Genomic DNA, 22,229 nt, shown 5'->3' on the forward strand with positions numbered 1-22,229 from the left:
CTCTCTCTCTCTCTCTCTCTCTCTCTGCCATTCATTTATGTATTCACCAAATATATTATCTCCTATGTACTAGGGCTGTGTGGTTCTTTTGAATAGAAACTATCCTTGTTGTGTTTTGTATGTGTGTGCCTCTATGTGTGCACAGGTGAACAATATTGCTTGTGCATTTTGGAAGGCAGTAGTTAACTTCAGATGTTCCTCGGTTGCCATCAACCTTGGCTGTTGCTATTGTTTGTCTGTTTCCTGGTGTTTGTTTGTTTGTTTTAGAAAGTATCTATCACTTGCCAGCCTGAGATGCACTGAATAGATTAAGTTGGATAATCTCTCCGTTACTGGGATTACCAATATGCAGCATCCGTGCCAACATGCCTAACCACTTATATGTGGGTTCTGTGGATTGGACTCATTTTCCACAAGAAGCATTTTGCCAATGGAGGCATCTTCTCAGGAGCCATCACCACCCATTTTTTTTTCATGCATACATAAATTAGAGTCTTCAGACATAAAAGATCATGTGAAACCATCTATAACTGAGTGCTAATGGCAAAGGCAAGCTGGACTCAGAACTAGGATGGTTGTCACAGAAAGTTCTCCCTATTATCGGAGATACCTTTCTTACTGTCATGGCTGACCTGACATCTACCCACTTCAGGGGAGTCTTTGGCTACAGCAGAAGGCCTGTTCCCTATGCTCTCAAGAAGAAAAGTCTAATAAGTGAGAAACATGTAATGCCCAAAGCCCACCAGTATCAAGCCACGTTCAATGTAGTCATACCACCCTACGATGTTCCTGAGATTTGAGTTCAAAAGCTCTCCAGCATCCAGAAGAGAAACTCAAGGGTTGCATAACAATGACAATAAAAGTCATGCCTCCTTGAAGATCTGTGACCAAATTCACACAGATTAATCAGAGGAAAAGAAGGAAGGAGACCTCAAACCCAAAGTCTAAGCCTTACTCAAACTAAGCTGTTCATAGCATTCTAGACCGTGTGTGAAGGCTGGGGGTTCATCAGCTTCATTTACTTGTGCTGTCCATTTAGATCTTTTATCTACTAGTTGAAAACCAAGAGCAGGAAAAGGAACACTAGGGTGTACAATGAGAAGGATAAACGCAGAGCGAATAAGTCAATGGGAGCCACCATGCCTTGCATTCAGAGCTTTATTCTTGCCACAGTTTGGGGGTTGTGCTAACTCTGGCAGGATGCCTTGATAGAGGAGCAAAGTTAAGAACTAGGGAAGCAGTTGTTGGGTTTGGGTAAAGTCCAGAAGACATAGAAGGAGGGACATTTTGGAAGCAGAACAGTTCTTTTGTGTTAACAGCAGCAATCATCCTCATGGTGACAGCATGCAGGACCACTGGATCTCATGGGAATAATTCCCAAACAGCAACACCCAGAGCCACAACTGCAGCCACAGCCCCCACAGCCCCCACAGCCTCCGCAGCCTCCAGAGCTGCAGCACCCAGAGTCCTCACAGCAGCTAGAAGATCCTGTGTTCCATCCTTGGGGCCTCTGGACCCAACGTCTCAGAGGGCTCACCCCAAAGGTCCGGGGAGCCAAGCAGCAGTAGCTGGTGGAACAGGGAGCAGAGCACGGGTCAGGAGCACAGCCCTGAGATCCTGAGCCACTTGAAGAAGCCTGAGTATAGTAGGTCTGGTAAGGAACCTGATACTGGACGTAATACGTCTGAGCCTGGCAGGGAGCAGGACATTTGACAGAGGTCGTCTGACATGGAGCTGGGCACTTCACATTAGTTGTCTGGCATGGGGCCGGACATTTCACATAGGTCGTCTGGCATGGGGCCGGACATTTCACATAGGTCGTCTGGCATGGGGCTGGGCACTTCACATAAGTAGTCTGGCATGGGGCTGGACATTTCACGTATGTCTGGCAGGGAGCTGGGCATTTCACGTAGGTTTTGGTCTGGCACGGAACTTGGTATTTCACATAAGTTTGAGCAGGAACTGGAGCTGAGTATCTCACAATGGTTTGAGGCTGGCAGGGAGCAGGCCCTGGAGCACCAACAGCTTGGATTTGGCCTGAAACCTGGCCTTTCCCAGAGGCGCCATCACTACCTTGGCCCACTCCCAGTCCGGAACCCTTCACACAAGATGGAAGGAACTGTGGCTGCTTCTGCTGGTCACACATCTTGCTATAGTTTTTCAAAATCTGAAAAGAAAAGATTCATCAAAGCTGTAAGATGAGAAAGGTTTCCACAAAATTCTGCAGTGCATTCACTTGGGAGGGTGATCTGAAAAAGGTCTCCTTTTTGAGAAGGTCATTACCATCCATAGGTTACCCAGCTGGCAGTAAAGTAAGTGTGGAGTCAAGGATTCTAGGTTCACATCTTACACCTTCAACTGGCTGTGTGACTTCATACAAGTCCTCCCTCAACCCTGCTACTGTTTCCACAGTAAGAAATAGCTTGAAACAGGAACTTACATTTCTACCAAACTCTACAGGCCTCCTCTTTTTACTTCAGAATCTGCGTTGGGGGTCAGCCTTGCATTACTCTTCAACCGGTTTAGCCTTCACCAATTCATCCCTTAGAGGTGGCAGTACTTCTCTATTTCTTCCAACTCAGGAAGTCCTCGGGGAGGGCAGATATGCATGCCTAAGCTAACCTGAGTCTTTAACTGAACCTGATAGAGCAAAACTCAGGCCCAAGCCTTAGTAAGTTTCTACCATTTACCTGTCCTTGGAACATTTGCACATTGGTTCACTTTGTTAGGAAGTAGAACCAAGAAAAGGTGGCACAAATTCCCCCAGAGGAACCTAGTTCTCTGAGGTTCCAGCCTAGGTAGTACTGCCCCCTCTCCTATCCAACACGATAGTGGAGTCTCAGTTCCCCACTATCAAAGGCATTCTCCTTCTTCACAGATGTCCCCTGGCTCATTATTTACCCCATAGTACTCCACCCCAACTCCACCTCAAGTCTATTTCTTGCCAAGTTCCTAATCACAAACAACAAGACTTACCTTCTTTCCTGGCAGGAGCAACACTGGAAGAAGCCAAGACTCTGAAGAGCTGGCATTTGCCGAGACTTTTTATAGGGTGGCAGTGAAGCAATTTGATGCCATTTAAATGAAGCACCTGGGATCATGAGAACAAGAGCTGATATTGCATTGGTGAGATTCCTCCCCAGTATGCCTGGCTGTTCACTCATAGGCAGAGCATGTCACTACTTGACACTGAATTTTCCTAAATATGAGATAAATGGCTCTCTTCTTTGTGATACAAGCCTGCTTCTCGTCCTAGAAGCCATGAGTCATCCTGTGCAATCTGATCTTAATGTAGGGGCATTTAGTTGGGACTCTCACTATTTCATACAGTATGTTGAAAGCTACTCTGTGTCTTTCAAACCTGACATGCTCATTCCTTCTGGGGATCTCTTATGGTTTCTATTGGTCAGGATTGTTGGGGAAAGACTTTGGCATGGGGTCTCTCTGGCTCAGTATAGTGGGATGGTCACCATGAATTTGTTTATCCATAAACCAAAAGGTTTTCCTAGTTAATTTGGGGACTTAATAGATTCCGTATGATCTCAGACCCCAGGAATTAGGTCTTCGTTGGCTCATCTCAGCTTATCCTAGCCCCGCGGCCTTCCTTCAACTCATCTTCCTGGGCCTCATTTCCAGGAATAGATTCCAGGAATCTAGGATTGTGAGATTTCCAGACAAATAAGTGTGAGTGAAGACAATGATAAAATCTATAATCTAGTTGAGTGTTTTTATGGGCCAAAAATTTATAAGGTAGATGCATGCAGCAGAGGCCTGAAGGATAAAGAGGGTTACAAAGCATCCAAAATGAGTAAGTATTACTACCAGATTTTGTCTCTCATGATTGAATTGTCTTTGACTACCAGCCACATTTCATTTCCTCAATGGAGTAAATGTGGAAAGAAGATAGGAATAATATCTTTTGAGCACTTGAATACTGTCATAGTCTGTATCTCTGTTTAGTTTTCATCATAATTCTGCGAGAAGGCTATAGAGAAAGGAAAATCACAGGGGTCCAACTACCTCACCAACTCATTGTTATCAGTAGAAAACATAGTACCATAAGAACCTAGACCATAACCCATGCTTTTCTCACTGTGCCTTAAGGGAAGTCTGTGGGATCTGCTATGTGAAGCTATAAAGCCTGTATCTGAAATTGGTTTCAAATGCTTCTCTCTCAGATCAAGCAGTCAAGGCTTTGTAAGTCACTGCAGCCTCTCAAGTGAAGCATGGTTCTAAATTGGCTCCTAATAGATCCTCAGTTACCCAGGATCCATAAACTCTTACTTAAAAATATCAAAGTACCACTAGGTCACTGACCTTGCCATACCCCATATCAGGTCTTACAAAGTCTATCCTGAACAATTTGGAGGAAACAAAAGGGGACATTCTGCTCAAGGCTTAGAAAGTGCCCTGGCTCTTCCTGTCATCCCTGCCCAGTAGGCTGGCCACATTGTGTATCATCCATGTGAAGCCCACTGTCTGTCAGGGGTAAAGGAATAAAAGGGGCTATTGGTCCAGTCCTCTATAGTCTTCAGTTGTTTCCCAGGCCTAATGTTTCATGAAATGGAGAAGGAAGCTATCGCTTTGTGGAGAGAGGGATGTCAAACTCTTCACATCAATAACTTGTTAAATTAATCTTTGTGATAATGGCTAATATAGGACATAAATAGACAACTGTGAAAATCATTTAGCTATAACTAATAAAACCATAATTTAAAATCAGAAATGAGATATTCAGAGCCTATTATTTCTCCACAACATGATGCTTCCAATTAGCATGTTGTTTCAGTTTCAGTTATGCAGCCCTCTATATTGTATGTAGCATGGGGTAGGTAGGACTATTCACAGCAATGACAATAACTTAGAAGGCCACTGGTTTCAAAACATGCCCACAGAACAGGACAGATACTTCTCAAGGTATCAATAAAAAGATCTGACCTCTTGTTCCACAATTCCTCAGCTCCTCTGCTATTTCAATATTTGATTATAAGGTTCTGTTCTACACACAAAATGTTTGCTTTCATAGACTACCTTCCAGTGGAGTTATATGCAGTAGTTTATTATTCTCTGGAGTTGATAAATATGGGTTGGTTACCATATTTCATCTTAGGACCTGGGAAACATTAACAATTAATGAAATGAATTGGTGATTGAGTGGGAATTTGTTACTTTGAGGTCACAGACTAATTTCCCTCCTCCTGGGGTTAAAGTGATACTACTCTTCCATTAGTCAATCTGTGTGTTTCATGCCAGCTCTGAGATCTGATTGGCTCACTTCCTGCTCTGTGGGGTGAGGTTCTCACTAATGGTTTTGACATCTTCAGGTATCACTGGTGAGAGATACTGCATCCATGTGCCATGCAGACAGGTGGGTGGGCTGTGTTCCACCCACTTTATAGGCTTAAAGGCAGAGGTTGTAGAGTCAGAAGATAAGTGCCAGCGTCAAGGTGAGTCATGAGGATATCCCAAGAAGTTTCCAGAGCCTCTGTCCATTTATCCCTTTGGCAGCTCATGGATCATAGACTTGTTGGTTTATGCAATAACAGTCAAGTGGACTCACATGAGAGTAAGAAGAGAGAATCATCTCTGATATGGAAGGGCCTAAAACAAGTCATTGGATCTGGCCTCTGGTCTTGTTTTATGTAGACGGTCCCTCTGAATATCTCATTACTGGTTTTAAATTGTGGCTTTATTAGTTTATTATTTATTATTCCAGTAGTCAGGAACTACATATTAGATTATCAATGCATCTCCTTATAACACCAGCATTTGTGAATCCTTAACAGTCAGATAGTGATCTTGATACTGGAGAGGGACATCATGAGGAATAGACTGTTTCCATTTGTATCAATTGTATCCCTGGAAGGAGCTGTCACACCAAACTCTGTCCCTAGCAACCCTCAAGGTCCACCCTCACCCTTTTTCACCCAATAAATTGCTCTGGACACAGCAGTACTGCAGTTTCAAGTACTGTTCTGTAAGCTATTTATACCACAACTGCTGGTGAAGACATATTCTAAGCCATTATATCTACTTAGCAAGTTCTTGGACTACGAAAGAGTGTGCCTGGTGCTTCCCTGTCCCCAATGCTTCCAGATCTCCAAGTAATCCTAAGAATCCCTCAACCAATCCAAGCATTTCATAATCAACCCACTGTGCTGGATGTTTCAACTTCAAATGAAATGATCTGTTCACATGGCAAGACATTGACACCCCAAAGCACCTCGACGGTATATTGTAGGTAATAAAGAGCACACTTCTGCCAGGAAAAAGATAAATCCATTTGACAAGTGAAGAGAATAAATACATAACTTTATCTGATGGAAAGTGAAGGGACAACAGTAAGCCAGGTGTATTCCAGTGGCTTTCTAGGAAAGCCCCAGGAGCCACTCTGATACTCATCTCAGTCCTCACCTTCCAGACTGAATTTCTGTTAGGCTCCTGCATGGCTACAAAAGATAAGCAGGTCTGCAATTTCAGACCTATCACAGCCAATGCAGAATTAGTAACTCTTCTCATTGCTGTGACAAAATTTCTGATAAAAATGAATAGAAGGAATGTCTTCCACTGTGGTGGGGAAGTCATGGCAGGGAGCACATAAGGCAACTAGTCTCAATTTGTCTCCAGAAAAAAATGAGTGTGGTTCTCAGTTTGCTTTCTCCCTTCTTTGTCATCAGGGAGGCCAGCCATGAGGTGGTGCTGCCCACATTCTGGGTGGGTCATTGTTCCTTAATTAAACCTTTCTGGAAATCCTAGGGTATACAGAAGTGGGATGCCTTGGTTGGTCTTAGTTCAGTTAGACTGATGATGAGCAACTCTCAGAGAACCAAATCTGCAGCACTCCCTGGCCAAGAGTTCCTTACAAGTAGGAGAGAGTAGGGAAAGGAATGGGGCAACTCTCACAGATTCCAAACCTGACTGGCAAAAGACAGGAAATAGACTTGTTTAAAATTGTCTGGCTTACAATAGTATTTTAACTAATCCTCTTCTGAAAAAAAAATGAAACTGTCAAGGTACAGTTTCCCACTTGCTCCCAAGGAGCATATGTGCTGCTTGATTAAGTTCTTATGTCATTATACATATTAGTTGTACAACATAAGGCATTTCATTATGAAATACCCATATGATATGCTTTGATCATCTTCACCCCTCAGTTACTCTTTTTCATCCCCTTCTCATTTCTGCTTCCTCTCTATGTTCCTAACAGTCCCTTTTACTCCCAAGTACTTTCTAACCCCAAGAGGCTCTGTATAACAGTAAATAAGGTATGTGCCTTTGTAGGATCAGCTTCTTTCACTTAACAGGTTGTACTGCATAGACCTAAAACTCCATTCATTTTCCTGAAAACAACACAATTTTGTTATTCTTTATGGCTGAGGAAAATTCCACTGTTTTCCTCTATTCATTCATCCTCTTGTGGCCCATTGCCTGATTCTATGACTTTACTTGTATGTGCAGTACAGTGGTAAACTTAGGTCTATGGATATTTCCATAGTAAGCTCACTGATCCTTCAAGGATACATACCCAGAGGTGGTATATCCAAGTCATGGTAGTTCTCCTTTTCTGGATGTGGGTGTCCTTGCATTTGAGGCATAACGTTCAGAATTGAGATGTCATCTTGGTAAATTTCCCTTTGATGAGTATGAAAAATCCTTTCCCATCTCTTTTATTAATTTTGATTGAAAATCTATTGTATTAGGTATTAGATTGGCTACTTCAGTTCCCTTCTTGGGTCTGTTTGCTTGGAAAACCTGTTTCCATCCCTTTATTCTGAGTTAATGTCTGTCTTTGTTGCTGAAATGTTTCTTGTTTGCAGTAGAATGATGAACAGCATTCATTCTGTATGCCTGTGTCTTTTTATTGCAGAACTGAATCTATTGATGTTGACAGATGTTAATAATAAGTGATTGCTAATTTCTGTTGTTTTGGTGTTGGTGGTGTTTGTGTATGTCTGTGTGTGCATGCATTTTACTTCTTTTGGTTGAGCTGGTATTGGGTTACTTATTACATGTGTTTACTTGGGTGTAGTTAGCCTCCTTGGGTCAGTTTTCCTTCAAGTATCTTATGTAGGGCTTATTTATTTGTGAATAAATACTGTTTTAATTTGATTTGTCAAAGTATCTTGTTTTCTCCATCTATGGTGACTTTTGCTGGAGATAGTAATCTGGGCTGACATTTGGAGTCTCTTAGGGTCTACAAAACATCTTCCCAGTCCTTTCTGTCTTTTAGAGTCTATTGAGCAGTCAGGTATAATTCTGATAGGTCTGCCTTTATATGTTAGTTGGCCTTTTTCCCTTGCAGCTTTTAATATTCTTTTGTTGTTGTTGTTGTTCTGTACATTCGGTGTTTTGATTATTTTGTGGCATGAGGATTTTCTTTTCTGGTCCAATCTATTTGGTGTACTGTCTATAGGCATCTCTTACTTTAGATTGGAGAAGTTTTCTTCTATGATTTTGTTGAAAATATTTTCTACGCCTTGGAGATGGTAGTCTTCCTCTTCCTACTATTCTTAGGTTTGGTCTTTTTATAGTGTCTCAGATTTCCTGGATGTTTTGTGCCAGGAACTTTTTAGATTTAACATTTTCTTTGACTGATGCATCTGTTTCTTCAATCATATCTTCTACTCCTGAGATTCTCTCTTCCATCTCTTGTATTCTGTTGGTAATGCTTGCATTTTTAGTTCCTGCTTCCTTTCCTAGGTTTTCCATCTCCAGGATTCCCTCAGTTTGTGTTTTCTTCATTGCTTCTATCTCCATTTTCAAGTCTTGAACAATTTTATTCATTTCTTTTATCTGATTTATTGTATTTTTTGAGGGATTTATTCATTTTCTCTTTAAAGACCTCTCTCATCTTTATAAGATTGGATCTAAGGTCACCTTATGGTGCTTTGGCTGGGTTATAGGATACCCAGGGCTTTCTGTAGTAGGATAGCTGGGCTCTGGTAGTGTCATATTGCCCTGGCTCTTGTTGATTGTATTCTCGCTCTGGCCTTTAGCTGCCTGGTTATTCCTGGTATTGGCTTGATGTTTCTGGTGGCAACAGGACTCCTCAGGGAAGCAGGTGGAACCTTGGTCCTGACAATAGAGCTCAGGACACAGGATGCTGCTCACCTCTGCTGGTTGTGCCCTCAGGTGGAACTGAATTTCCCTGGGGTCCCTCGCACCTCTTCTGAAGAAAGGTGATAGAGCTCAGGTAGTTCTCTCTTTTTTTAATTTATTTATTTTTTACTTATTCATTTTACATCCCATTCACTGACCTTACTCCCAACCTCCCACAATCCTTCTGCCATCCCCTCCCCTTCTCCTCTAAGCAGGTGAGATCTCCTAGGTATCCCCCCACCCTAGCACTCTAAGTCTCTGCAAAGCTAGTGCTTCCTCTACCACTGACAAGGCAACCCAGATAGAAGAACATATCCCACACACAGGCAGCAGCTTTTGGGCTAGGCCCTTTCCAGTTGTTCAGGACCAACATGAAGACCAAGCACCACATCTGCTACACATGTGTGTGAAGGCCTAGGTCCAGCTCATGTGTGTTCTTTGGTTGGTGGTTCAGACTCTGAGGGCCCCAGGATCCAGGTTAGTTGATTCTGTTGGTCTCCTGTGGAGTTCCTAACCTTTAGGGATATAATTCTTCCCACTATCTTCTATAAGAGTTCCTAAGCTTAATCCACTGTTTGGCAGTGGGTGTCTGTATCTGTCTGAGTCAGCTGCTGAGTAACATCAGAAGCAGCCACTTAGCTCAGTGTGTAAAGACACTTGTACAAACCCAATGAGTTCAATTCCTACAGTACACATGGAAATGAGAGAACAGATTCCCATCATGTACATGTGCATTTACCTTCAAGTTCATGGTTTGTTTTTCTTAAGAGTTGAATAACATTCCATTGTGTAAATTCACTACTTTTCTTTATCTATTCATCAGTGAATGGACATCTAGTTTGTTTCCATTTTCTGGCTACTATGAAAAAAGTATCAATAAACAAGAATAAGTATCCTTGTTGTAGGATAAGATATATATGGTCCTTTTGAAATATGCCCAGGAATCATATTTTCATATTGATAGTAGATTCATTGGCAGCTTTTCTAGAAGCCTCCACTCTATGAAAGATACACAAAGATAGAGAGAGACAGAAAGACAGACAGGGATGCAGAAAGACATAATGCCCCTTCTTCTTTGTCTTTCTCTCATATACTGCTCTCTCCTGTTACCTCTTTTTCTCTTTCTTATTAAATAACAAAAAATTTAGATATCGGTCTCATGGTGTAGGCTGTTAGTCTCAGGTACTTGGGAGTTTGACACAGCAATGTCTTAAGTTCAAGGTCTGTCTGTAAATTCAAGACCAGCCTGGACTACTTAGTGATGGCCTGGTAGAAAGTTTGGCTAACATACATTCATTACTGTCATTTTGTGGTGCTTCTTAATTTTTTTGATTGTTTAAATTATTATAAAAGAAAGAGTTTACAATTGTGGTTTCCAAAGGGAAGTCCACAATGGTGGTAGAAGAGGCCAGAAGAGAAAGCTTAGAGAAAACATCTTCAACTGCAAACATGAAGCAGAGAGAGGACTGGAAGTGAGGTGAGACTATAAACTCTCAAAGCACACTCCTATTAACCCAGTTCTTACTGCCAGGTTATCTGATAAAGATTTCTCAGTTTTCTAAACTGGACCACCAACCAGGGAACAAGTGTTCAAATACCTGAGCCTGTGCAGGTTATTTCTTATTCAAAAAAAAAAAATCACAGAAAGCCTGTATGTATAGCTAAATGTTAGAGTGCTTGTATAACATGTGTAAGACCCTGGGCACAAATTCCTGGCACCTAAAAAAAAATAAAGATATATAGGTGCATAAAACATAAGACCATTTAAAGCAAAAATGGGTTGTCATGTTCATTTAAAATTCAGTTTTGCTAAGTTGGAGGTTGGGATTTGCTGAAAATATTTTATTATTACCTTTGATATTCTTTAGTATTGATTTTAAAAGATGAGAAGTACTTTCTTATTATTGAAACATGTATGAATATAAGGTAATTAAAATATCATAGGAACAGGTAACCAAATGAAGACATAAAAATACTGCTGATTCCAACTTTCAAACCTTTAATTTTTTGTTTTCTTTTTTCTTTTGCTTTGTTTTATTAAATATTTTCTTTATTTACATTTCAAATATTATCCCCTTTAATGGTTTCCCCTCCAAGCCCCCCCACTCACCAACCCACCAACTCCTGCTTGCTGGCCCTGGGATTGCCCTACACTGGGACATAGAGCCTTCATAGGAACAAGGGCCTCTCATCCCATTGGTGATCAACAAGGCCATGCTCTGCTACATATACAGCTGGAGCCATGGGCCCCACCATGTGCACTCTTTGTTTGGTGGTTTAGTCGCTGGGAGCTCTGGGGGTACTGATTAGTTCATATTGTTGTTCCTCCTATGGGGCTGCAAACCCTTCAGCTCCTTGGGTCTTTTCTCTAGTTCCTCCACTGGGGACTCTGTACTCAGTCCAATGGTTGGCTGAGAGCATTCATTTCTGTGTTTGTCAGACACTGGCAGAGCCTCTCAGGAGACAGCTCTAACAGGTTCCTGTCAGCAAACACTTGTTGGCATCCACAATAGTGTCTAGGTTTGGTGACTGTACATGGGATGGATCCCCAGGTGGGGCAGTCTCTGGATGACCTTTCCTACAGTCCCTATTTCACAGAGTTTGTTTCTGTAACTCCTCCCATGGGTATTTTGTCCCCTGTTCTAAGGAGGACCAAAGTAGTCATACTTTGGTCTTCCTTCTCATTGAGCTTCATGTGGTCTGTGAATTGTATTTTGGGTATTCCGAGTTTCTGGGCTAATATCCACTTATCGGTAAGTACATACCATGTGTGTTCTTTTGTGATTGGATTACCTCACTCACGATAATATTTTCTAGTTCCATCCATTTGCCTAAGAAATTCATAAATTCATTGTTTTTAATAGCTGAGTAGTACTCAATTATGTAAATGTACCACATTTTCTGTATCCATTCATCTGTTTAGGGACATCTGGGTTCTTTCCAGCTTCTGGCTATTATAAATAAGGCTTCTTTGAACATAGTGGAGCATAGTGGAGCATTATTACATGTTAGAACATCTTCTAGGTATATGCTCAGGAGTGGTATAGCTGGCTCCTCTTTCTGAGTAACCATCAAACTGATTTCCAGAGTGGTTGTACCAGCTTGAAATTCCACCAGCAATGGAGAAGTGTTCCTCTTTCTCCATATCCTTGCCACCATCTGTTGTCACCTGAGTTTTTTATTTTAGCCATTCTGACTGGTGTGGGGTTTTCTACAGGAATAACTTTATTGGTAAAGTTTTCCCCTGAGGCTTTTATTTAGTTTATTAAATTCTTCCATTCCAGCATCAATTTATTTTGAAGCTTCTTCAGCAATTTTATATGCATTTTCATATCTTGGATTGACCTCTTCATTTCATTTTTCTCTTTGTTTTTGTTCTCTTAGAGTACATAAATGCCTTTGAATTATTGTACAAATTTATCATTTTTTAAATTCTTTGATAGCTTTTCCACATCATTTTCATTATTACGGGGTGAGTGATTTATGGAGGAAACATGTTACATTGGTTTTTCATGTTCTAGCTGTTTCTTCACTGGGACTTGTTTAATTTGTTTCTCTGGGTTTTCTTTCTTTTGTAGTTTTTTATTTCTAAAGTTCCAGTGTGCCCCTCCATATTTCTTTTTTCAGCAGTAGTGTTTATAAAGTTCAGTGAAAGATTAAGTCCTAGTAGCTTTGGCATACACCTTTCCCTCTGTGTAACTGGCACTTAAGACCATATCCTCTATCTCCAGTCTTCCTCTGAGGGCCTGATATTGTTCGGTGTCAATTAGGGCCTCTAGCTCTGTCTAAAGAAGTAGTGCTCAAGATTCCTAATGCGGCAACCTTTTAATAGAATTTCTCATGTTGTGGTGCACCCCAACCATAAAACTATTTTAGCTACTACTTCAAAACTGTAACTTTGCTATTAGGAATCATAATGTAAATATCTACATTTTCCATTGGTCTTAGAAGACCCCATTAAAGGATCTTTCAACTCCCAAAGGGGCTGTAACACCCAGGTTGTAAACCACTCATTTAAGGCTGCTATGCACTTAGTGGAGCCCATGTTCTTGTTATATGTTGGAGCATCCTTTTGGGTATACACCGGGAGTGGTATAGCTGTGTCTTCAGATAAAACTATTTTCAATTTTCTGAGGAACTACCAGATTGATTTCTAAAATGGTTGTACCAGCTTGCAGTTCCACCAGCAATGGAGGAGTGTTCCTCTTTCTCCACATCCTCACCAGCATCTGCTATCTCCTGAGTTTTTTTTTTCTTAGCCATTCTGATTGATGTAAGGTAGAATCTCAGGGTCGTTTTGATTTGTATTCCCCTAATGACTAAGGATGTTGAACATTTTTTAGGTGTTTCTCAGCTGTTCGATTCCTCCGGAGAATTCTTTGTTTGGTTGTATACCCCACTGGGTTATTTGGTTTTCTGGAATATAACTTCTTGAGTCCTTTATATATTTGGGGTATTAGCCCTCTATCAGATGTAGGATTGGTAAAGATCTTTTCCTAATATGTAGGTTGCCATTTTGTCCTATTGACAGTTTTCTTTGCCTTACAGAAGCTTTTTAGTTTCATGAGGTCCCATTTGTAGTTTGTCGATCTTAGAGCCTGAGCCATTTGTATTCTGCTCAGGAAATTTTCCCCTGTGCCAATGTGTCTGAGACTTTTCCCCATTTTCTCTTCTATTAAATTCAGCATATCTGCTTTTATGTGAAGGTCCTATATCCACTTGGACTTGAGCTTTGTACAAGGAGATCAGCCTTATTTATAGCAGCCAGAACCTGGAAACAACCCAGATGTCCCTCAGTGGAGGAACGGAGACAGAAAATGTGGTACATTTACACAGTGGAGTACTACTCAGCTATTTAAAAAGATGACTTCATGAATTTTGTAGGCAAATGGTTGGAACTACAAAATATCATCTTGAGTAAGATGACCCAGATCTAAAAGGACATATGTGGCATACTCACTGATAAGTGGATATTAGCCCAAAAGCTTAGAATGCCAATGATGCAACTCATAGACTATATGAAGCTTAACAAGAAGGAAGGCCAAAGTGTGGATGCTTCAATTCCACTTAGAAGGGAAAACAAAATGATCACAGGAGGCATAGGGAGGAAGAGACCTGTGTAGGAGAGGGGAGGGAGAGAGAAAAGGAGAAGCAGGACCAGGTATGGGAAGACACAGGAGAGAAATCCACAAGGCCATGAGAATAAATAGAAATAATATTTAGCAGGAGGTCGGGTAAGAGAGTAACCACTAGAAAGTCCCAGACACCAGGGATTCAAGAGGCATCCAGGACCCAATGGGGATGACATTAGTCGAAATACCCAACAGCAAAGAATCCTGACAGAACCTAAAGAGACCACCTCCAGTAGATAGACATAGCCCCCAGTGGAGGGATGGGGCCACCCACCCATCTCAAAATTTTTAACCTGGAATTCTTCCTGTCTAAAGAAAGGCAAGGACAGAAAATGGAGCAGAGACTGAAGGAAAGGCCATCCAGAGATTTTCCCTCCTTGAGATCCATCCCATCAGCAGACACCAAACCCCTACACTATTCCTGATGCCAAGAAATGCTAACAGATAGGAGCCTTGTATGCCTGTCATCTGAGAGGCCCTGCCATAAACTGACTGAGACAGATACAGATACTTACAGCCAACCATTGAACTGAGCCCAAGGATCCCAATGGAAGAGTTAGAGGAAGGACTGAAGGAGCTGAAAGGTATTGTAATACCATAAGAAGAATAACAATATCAACAAACCAGACCCCTCAGAGCTCCCAGGGACTGAACTATTAACCAAAGCACATACATGTAGGGATCCATGGCTCTCGCTACATATGTAGCAGAGGACTGTCATATCTAGAATCAATGGGAGGGAGGTAATTGGCCCTGTAGGAGGCTTGTTGCCCCCCAATGGGGGATGTGGGTGGGTGATCTGGGAGTAGGTGGGTAGGAGAGAGAAAAACCCTCTTAGAGACAAAGGGGAGAGGGTAGATGGGGTGGGGGTTTATGAAGGGGAAACCTGGAAGGGTAAGAAAATTTGAAATGTAAATAAATAAAATAATAAGAAAAGAAAAGAAAACCACTAATCTAAACCTGTGCTAAAAGTTGTAGCACTCTCCACATGCTTGTGGCTCTTATGCAAAAGTTGGTCCCCACCCTGGTTCCTCAGCTACTACTAGACCTTCTGGAAGATGAATGTACATTTCTTGACTGGACAAAAAGCAACAGAGTCCTAAACTTCATAGGAGTATATTATAGCAAGTTAAAGAGATAGTGATTTAACTAAAAACATAAAAAGCTTAAGTAAGTATTTCATGTGTATGTTTATTGAAATAAAAAGTGGAGCCATCGCAGTTTTAGATCTTCAATGATGTCTCCTGGTAAAGTCATTTATGTCTAATGTAAGGCTAGAATAAATAAGATGAGGGTACAACATTGAATATGTCAGTATTTTTTCACTTCAATGATTACTAAACCAGCAAAAATCTGTGAGGAGTGTCCCCAGAATATACAGTGAAAAGGACAGCTGGGTCACTGTAAATATAAATCTTTGAAAGAAAGAAGGAACAAAAGTCTACTAGCTGGTTTTGTGTGTCAACTTGAGAGATGTTAGAGTCATCAGAGTTGAAAGAACTTCAGTTGATATAATGCCTTCATGAGATCCATCTGTAAGACATTTTCCCACTTAGTGATCAATGGGAGAGGGTCCAGTCCATGGTGGATAGTGCCATCCCTGAGGTGGTGGTCCAGCGTTCTATAAGAAAGCAGGCTGAGTAAGCCATGGGAAACAAGCCAGTAAGCATCACCCTTCTGTGGCCTCTGCATCAGCTCCTGCTGCCAGGTTCTAGCCATGTTTGAGTTCCTGTCCTGGTTTCCTCCAATGAGGGATTATGATCTGGAATTGTACATTAAATAAACTCTTTCCTCCCTAACTTGTTTTTGAGCATGATGTTTTCATCGTAGCAATAGAGACCCTAACTAAGAGAGAAGAGGGAGAGGAAGAAAGGAAGGAGGAAAGAAGAGGAAGAGAGGGTGGAAAAGAAAAGCAGTCTAGTCTGGACTTCTTATTATTCCTCATGGACAATGGGAGAACAGTCACATCCCCTTGAATTATTATGTCTAGTGGTCTATTTAACTTTATTCACTAAAAATTTTAATAAAGTTCCTTGCTGGTGTGTTGATTTCATTATAGCCATATATAATATAGAAAAGTTCTTACTCATGCTCTTCATTCACTGCATCTTTTATAACCAATCCTATTCTTGTTCATCAATAAAATCATTTATAACCATCCATAAAACTAAATGTTTTGAACACAATTTCAGAGCATTCTTGACTAGCAGAATTGCTTTTACCTGGATGTCCATGTTCACTCTTAGTTTAAATAAACTCCTTTCCTATACACCTTTGTGAGATTCCTCACTTTAGGTTGACCATGGAAAGACCTTTAGGCTATTCACCCATGATTTGAGAAGAACACTATGGACTCAACTCTTGGCATCAGTCCTTTCTTTGACATCAGAGAAATAACTATGAAGTCCCAGTTGGATTTCTACCAAGATCTAAACCTCCCAAAAACTTTTGGTTGAATTCAGACCTTAAGAGAACTACAGCATGCTCTCCCTTTGTAAGGATGTCTGTCTTCAGTTGGACCTGGAAAGTGTCCCTCTTCATCAAGATAATTAAATCCTAGAGACAATCCATGTTTTGCTTGATTTTGGTTTTGTCATTGTTGGCTATTGGTTGGTTGGTTGGTTGGTTGATTTTAAGGGTTAAAACTTCTATTATGTGCAGTTCAAGTACTTAAAATTGCTATAGTAATGTGGTTTTAGCAGACCACAATTTGGATAGCAACCAAGCTTTGATTTCTATCAAGACCCTATGAGAGTTCTGCTCCAAAGATCAGAGGTACTGCTTCTTCCATGCTGTGTTCTAGACAATCAGAACTCTAATGGAAGTATTAAGGCATTTTGACATGTAGTACTTTTGAAAGGACTTAAATCAGGACAATGTTTGGGAGAATTTTCAGCTCATCCAGGAAATGTGCATAAGGAATAGTCATTTGGCACATGAAATACACCACCTACCACTGTAAGATAATTGGGTTTCTGGGGCATGATACAAGGTGCTACCAAGTTAAGAATGATACCTTAAGAAATTACACATATAGACAACACATTTGACCTGACACATTTAACAGACTTGGCCACTTCCAAGGAACCTAAATTGTAGGAAACCAATCTTTCAAATCTACCATTTTCCAAATGGAGAACTTCCATTGACTACTGCAACTTAGGAAGAGTACATATGGAGCCTCATCCTGCCAGAATGTAGAAAAATTCCTAATCCAATAATAGATGATATTAAATGTCAAAGACCAAAATGGAGACCTTTAAAAACTAGTGTTCTTGTACATCTAATTTAAAGCACTAGGTTTTCTGGGCAGTGGTGGCGCACACCTTTAATACCAGCACTTGGGAGGCAGAAGCAGGAGGATTTCTGAATTCGAGGCCAGCCTGGTCTACAGAATGAGTTCCAAGACAGCCAGGGCTATACAGAGAAACCCTGTCTCTAAAAAACCTAAATAAATAAATAAATAAATAAATAAATAAATAAATAAATACAAAAGACTAGGCTCAGAGGCTAGAGAGACAGCTTTCTACTCTTACAGAGGATCACATTGGATGGCTCACAACTGCCTGTAACTCCAGCTTTAGTGGACTTGACACCCTCTCCTGGTCCTAGTGGGCACCTGCACACATACATGTGTGTGCATATATACATTTTAAATTTAATAAATAAATGTATTAAATTACAAAAATGATTCAAAAATTACAGATTATAGACTGTAGGAGAGAACTTAATGTGATTATTCTGAAAAATGAGCATAGTATTAAACCAATTCCTCATGGTTTGTTATTATACCCATAGATTAATATATTGCTCATCAGAGAAACTTGATGTTCACCATCTTCAGTAGATGAAGATCAATACAGAGATCTACAACTGGCCAAGGTGTAGAGAATAAGATACTAAAGAATGTCAAACCCTAAATTGAACATATACACCACAGTCCCTTCTCCAAAGGCTCATCAGTCACTGTGGAAGAGAGTGCAGGGTATAAGTGCCATAGGCAGTGAATAACTAGAAGGAAAGAGTATCTTCTAAACGCAGGAGGAAAGCTGCAGATATGAGCGAACAGCAGTTGTGACACAATGCACAAGACCTATGCAAGCGTAAATGAGACCAAATCTTAGAAAGAGGAGATATGAGCATGAAGTTCCACCCTTAACCTAAGAGTTATTGACAATCTTAGCTTCTAGAAGAGGTATAGTTCCTAATAAGTTGATCATGCTCCAGTAGAAGGCTGCACATCCACAAATGCTTAAGCAGCACAAATTGTCCTTGATGGTAAATGGGGAGCACAAGGTAGGGTGGGAAGCAAGCAAGGGTATATCTAGAAAGAGTTGGGGGACAGAGGGTAAATATGATTAAAATATCTCATACAAAATTCCCAAAGAACTAATTTTAAAAGGAAATAAAGACATTAAACAAATAATGAGGAACATACTTTCAGTAATGTATAGAGGCCTCTTACAGAATAACAGCTAGACTATAGCACCATCAAGACAATAGTAAAATATGCCAGAGACTGTAAACAACAGAAAGGTATGCATTTCAGATATTGATGCTATCTTCTGATCCTTTAGCTCCTCCACTTCTTTGTCTTCTTTTGTCTAAGATTCTGCTTTCTGATTGGACATTCTGGAAGTACTAACCCAACAGAAGAAACTCATAAGTAGCATATCTTTTATTTTCTATTATTTTATACATGTGTTTGTTTGCATGTATGTCCATACAACATGTCTAGTGCCCATGAAAAACAGAAACAGACAGATCCCCTGAAACTAGAGTTACAGATAGTTGTGAGCCTCCATGTGTATGTATTGGGAATCAAATTCTGCAAAAGTAACATGTGTTCTTAACTGCTGAATCATATCTTGAGCCCTCAGTAATATTCCTTTTAAGGGGAAATGCATCACTTGCAGACAGAGATTGTGCCAGCTGCAGCCTCTCAACTGTGAATTAAATCTAAATTCAAAAGTATAGCCAAAAGAACTATAGTGACAACTCAACAGATAAGAGCACTGGCTGTTCTTCCAGAGAACTCAAGTTCAATTCCTAATATTCATATGGTGACTCACAACTGTCACTTCAGTCTCAGGGCATTTGATGCCCTCTTCTGGCCTCCATGAGCATTCCATGAATGTTAAACAAAAGTAAAACACCCTGACACATAAAATAAAGTGTGTGTGTGTGTGTGTGTGTGTGTGTGTGTGTGTGTGTGTACTGGGAGGTAATGAGGTTGCCAAAGATATTTTTTATTCACACTGGGAACCAATTGAGTTTTCTAGGAAATTTGTTTTATTTGCTACATAGTTTGATTCTTCATATTTGCATTTATGATTCTCTGAGCTTTGACAGTTGGTTAATATGCTACTGTCAGAAGAACTGCAGGATAGATCATAAAGTGTGAATTTGTATAATCAGAATTTCAGAAGGTTAGACCAACTAAATTGAATACAAGTTCATCTTGTAGGAAAAGCTGAGTGATTTGATTGGTGCTTTTTGATCAACAGAATCAAGTCATATCATCCAGTGGTTCTCAACCTGTGGGTCACAACCTCTTTAGGTTTGAGTGATTCTTTCACAGGGATCACATTTCAGATATATGGCATAGTATATGTTTACATTGTGGTTCATAAAAGTAGCAAAAAATAACAGTTATGAAGTAGAAATGAAAATAATTTTATGACCAGGGATCACTACAACATAAGGAACTATATTAAAGGGTCACAGCATAAGAAAGTTTGAGAACCGCTGATATAATCCATTTTAAATGTTAGAATTTTAAATCTTCCATTTTGGTGGTTTTTCACTCTAGCCTCTGCCATTATTCAATATTATTGAAGAGACCTTTTTTCTCAAATAATTCATGATGATATTGGTCACACTCATTGGATTCTGTTTACACTGATGGATTTTATTCTAGTCCACAGCTTTCTGAAACACATGGAATCTTTGGCAATTACAAGAGCTTTTCAGGGCTATTCTTAAGAAAACAAGCTAAAATGACTCAGGCTTTCTGAGCAAAAATGTTACAGTTTCAGCAATTGAACAGGCAGAGAAGACCTCTTGGCAACTCTACAAAAATATAACAATTTTAATCAAAGAAGGATCAGAAATATGTATGCATGTAAGAGTAATTAAGTAAAAACACAAAAATAAGAATCAAGATGGATAAGTAGATAGATAGATAGGGAGAGAGAGAGAGAGAGAGAGAGAGAGAGAGAGAGAGAGAAAGAAAGAGAGAGAGAGAGAATTAAGACCTGATGCAATGCCAATTCTTCAGTCATGCCAAGAAAAATAAGCATAATTGTTCTGGAACCACAGAGGCTGGAGAGTACAGGAAAGAGGTTTCAAGTCAGATGTAGTTCAAGTCATCCTAGTCCTGGGTACCATTTGTGTGTTATCTCCAGCAATAGGAGCCCTCTCAATACTAAGTAGCAACCAAGTGATACATTGCTAATCTATATTGATCTGGAGTCACTTTTCCTTAGAACCCCACTACCACAACCCAACACACACACACTAACTCAATTTTATTTTTATATCAATGGACATGTTTAACATGGAAGGGAAAGAATTTCACAGGTTCCACCCATAGTCAAGGAAACACAGGAAACTGATGGCTGCTGGGAAAAGAAAACTAGCCTTTCCCAGGGATGAGCCCTGTGTTGCTTATACAATGCAAATTAGTCAGTCTAGAAACCACGTACATACCACTAACAAAAACAGACTCATCAGGTTGTATGTGTATATGTATATATTTGTATGTACACATGCAAATATACATGCATGTAACAATAGTAATCAAAGAAAAAGAGGAGAACTGGTGAGATAGCACAGCTATTAAGAACACAGGCTATGAAACTGTTAATAGGGCAATACAACAGCCTGCAGATTGGGAAAAGATCTTCACCAACCCTACAATCAACAGAAGGCTAATATCCAAAATATGTAAAGAACTCAAGAAGTTAAACACCAAAAAAACCAAATAACCCATTTAAAAAAAAAATGAGGTACAGTCATAAACAGGCAATTCTCAACACAGGAACTTCGAATGGCCAAGAAGCACTTAAAGAAATGGTCAACATTCTTAGTCATCAGGGAAATGCACATAAAAATAGCCCTGAGATTCCATCTTACACCCATCATAATGGCTAAAAGGAAAAATGCAAGAGACAGCACATGCTGGTGAGAATGTAGAGCAGGAAGAACAATCTTCCATTGCTGATGGGAGGGCAAACTTCTACAACCACTCTGAAACTCAAGCTGGCAGTTTCTCAGAAAACTGGGAATAGCTCTACTTCAAAACCAAGCTGTGCCACTCCTGAGCATATACACTAAAGATGCTTTACCATACCACAAGTACACTTGCTCCCAAGATGCCCCTCAACTGAAAAGCTGATACATAAAATGTGGTTCATTTACACAATGAAATACTACTCAGCTATTAAAAACAAGGACATCATGAATTTTTCAGGCATATGGGTGTAACTAGAAAAATATCATCTTGAGTGATTCAACTCAGATCCAAAAAGATATGCATGGTATGTACTCATTTATAAGTGGATATCAACCATAAATATGAGATGCCCACAATACACTCCACAGACCTCAAAACGTTAAACAAGAAGGAAGGCCTAAGCGAGAATGCTTGAATCTCATTTAGAAGAGAGGATAAAATAGTTAAAGGAGGCAGTTAGAGTGTGGGAACTGGGTGGGAGAGAGCATGAGGAGGGAAAGAAGGGGTGTTCAGGATAAATTGTGGGTAGAGATAGAAGGGAAGGCCAGAGGGCCAAGAGAACAAATGGAAATCAGAAGCTTGCAGGGTAAAGGGGGTGTCACCTCTAGGAAGTGCCACAGATGTCGAATGGGGAGGCTCCCAGGAATCTATGGGAGTGTCTTTAGATGAGACTCCTAGCAGTGGGAATATGGAACCTGAAGGCCACCTCCTGTAACCTGGCAAGAACCCCAGCAAAGAGATAAAGACATCAACCCACCCAC

The 22,229-nt window shown here is 40.4% G+C and overlaps 1 protein-coding gene across 1 annotated transcript; it reads right to left on the reverse strand.

The window, feature by feature from the left end:
- Positions 1–1,140: 1,140 nt before the first annotated feature.
- Positions 1,141–3,118, reverse strand: CUNH1orf68 (chromosome unknown C1orf68 homolog). The gene is made up of 2 exons (XM_031376091.1): positions 2,977–3,118; positions 1,141–2,167 (listed from the first exon to the last, which is right to left on the reverse strand). Exon 2 carries the CDS (start codon positions 2,144–2,146, stop codon positions 1,313–1,315), a length of 834 nt encoding a protein of 277 aa, XP_031231951.1. The 5' UTR covers positions 2,147–2,167; positions 2,977–3,118; the 3' UTR covers positions 1,141–1,312.
- Positions 3,119–22,229: the final 19,111 nt, after the last annotated feature.

Source organism: Mastomys coucha, unplaced genomic scaffold (genome assembly GCF_008632895.1).
Source record: "Mastomys coucha isolate ucsf_1 unplaced genomic scaffold, UCSF_Mcou_1 pScaffold16, whole genome shotgun sequence".
Lineage (NCBI taxonomy): Eukaryota > Metazoa > Chordata > Mammalia > Rodentia > Muridae > Mastomys > Mastomys coucha.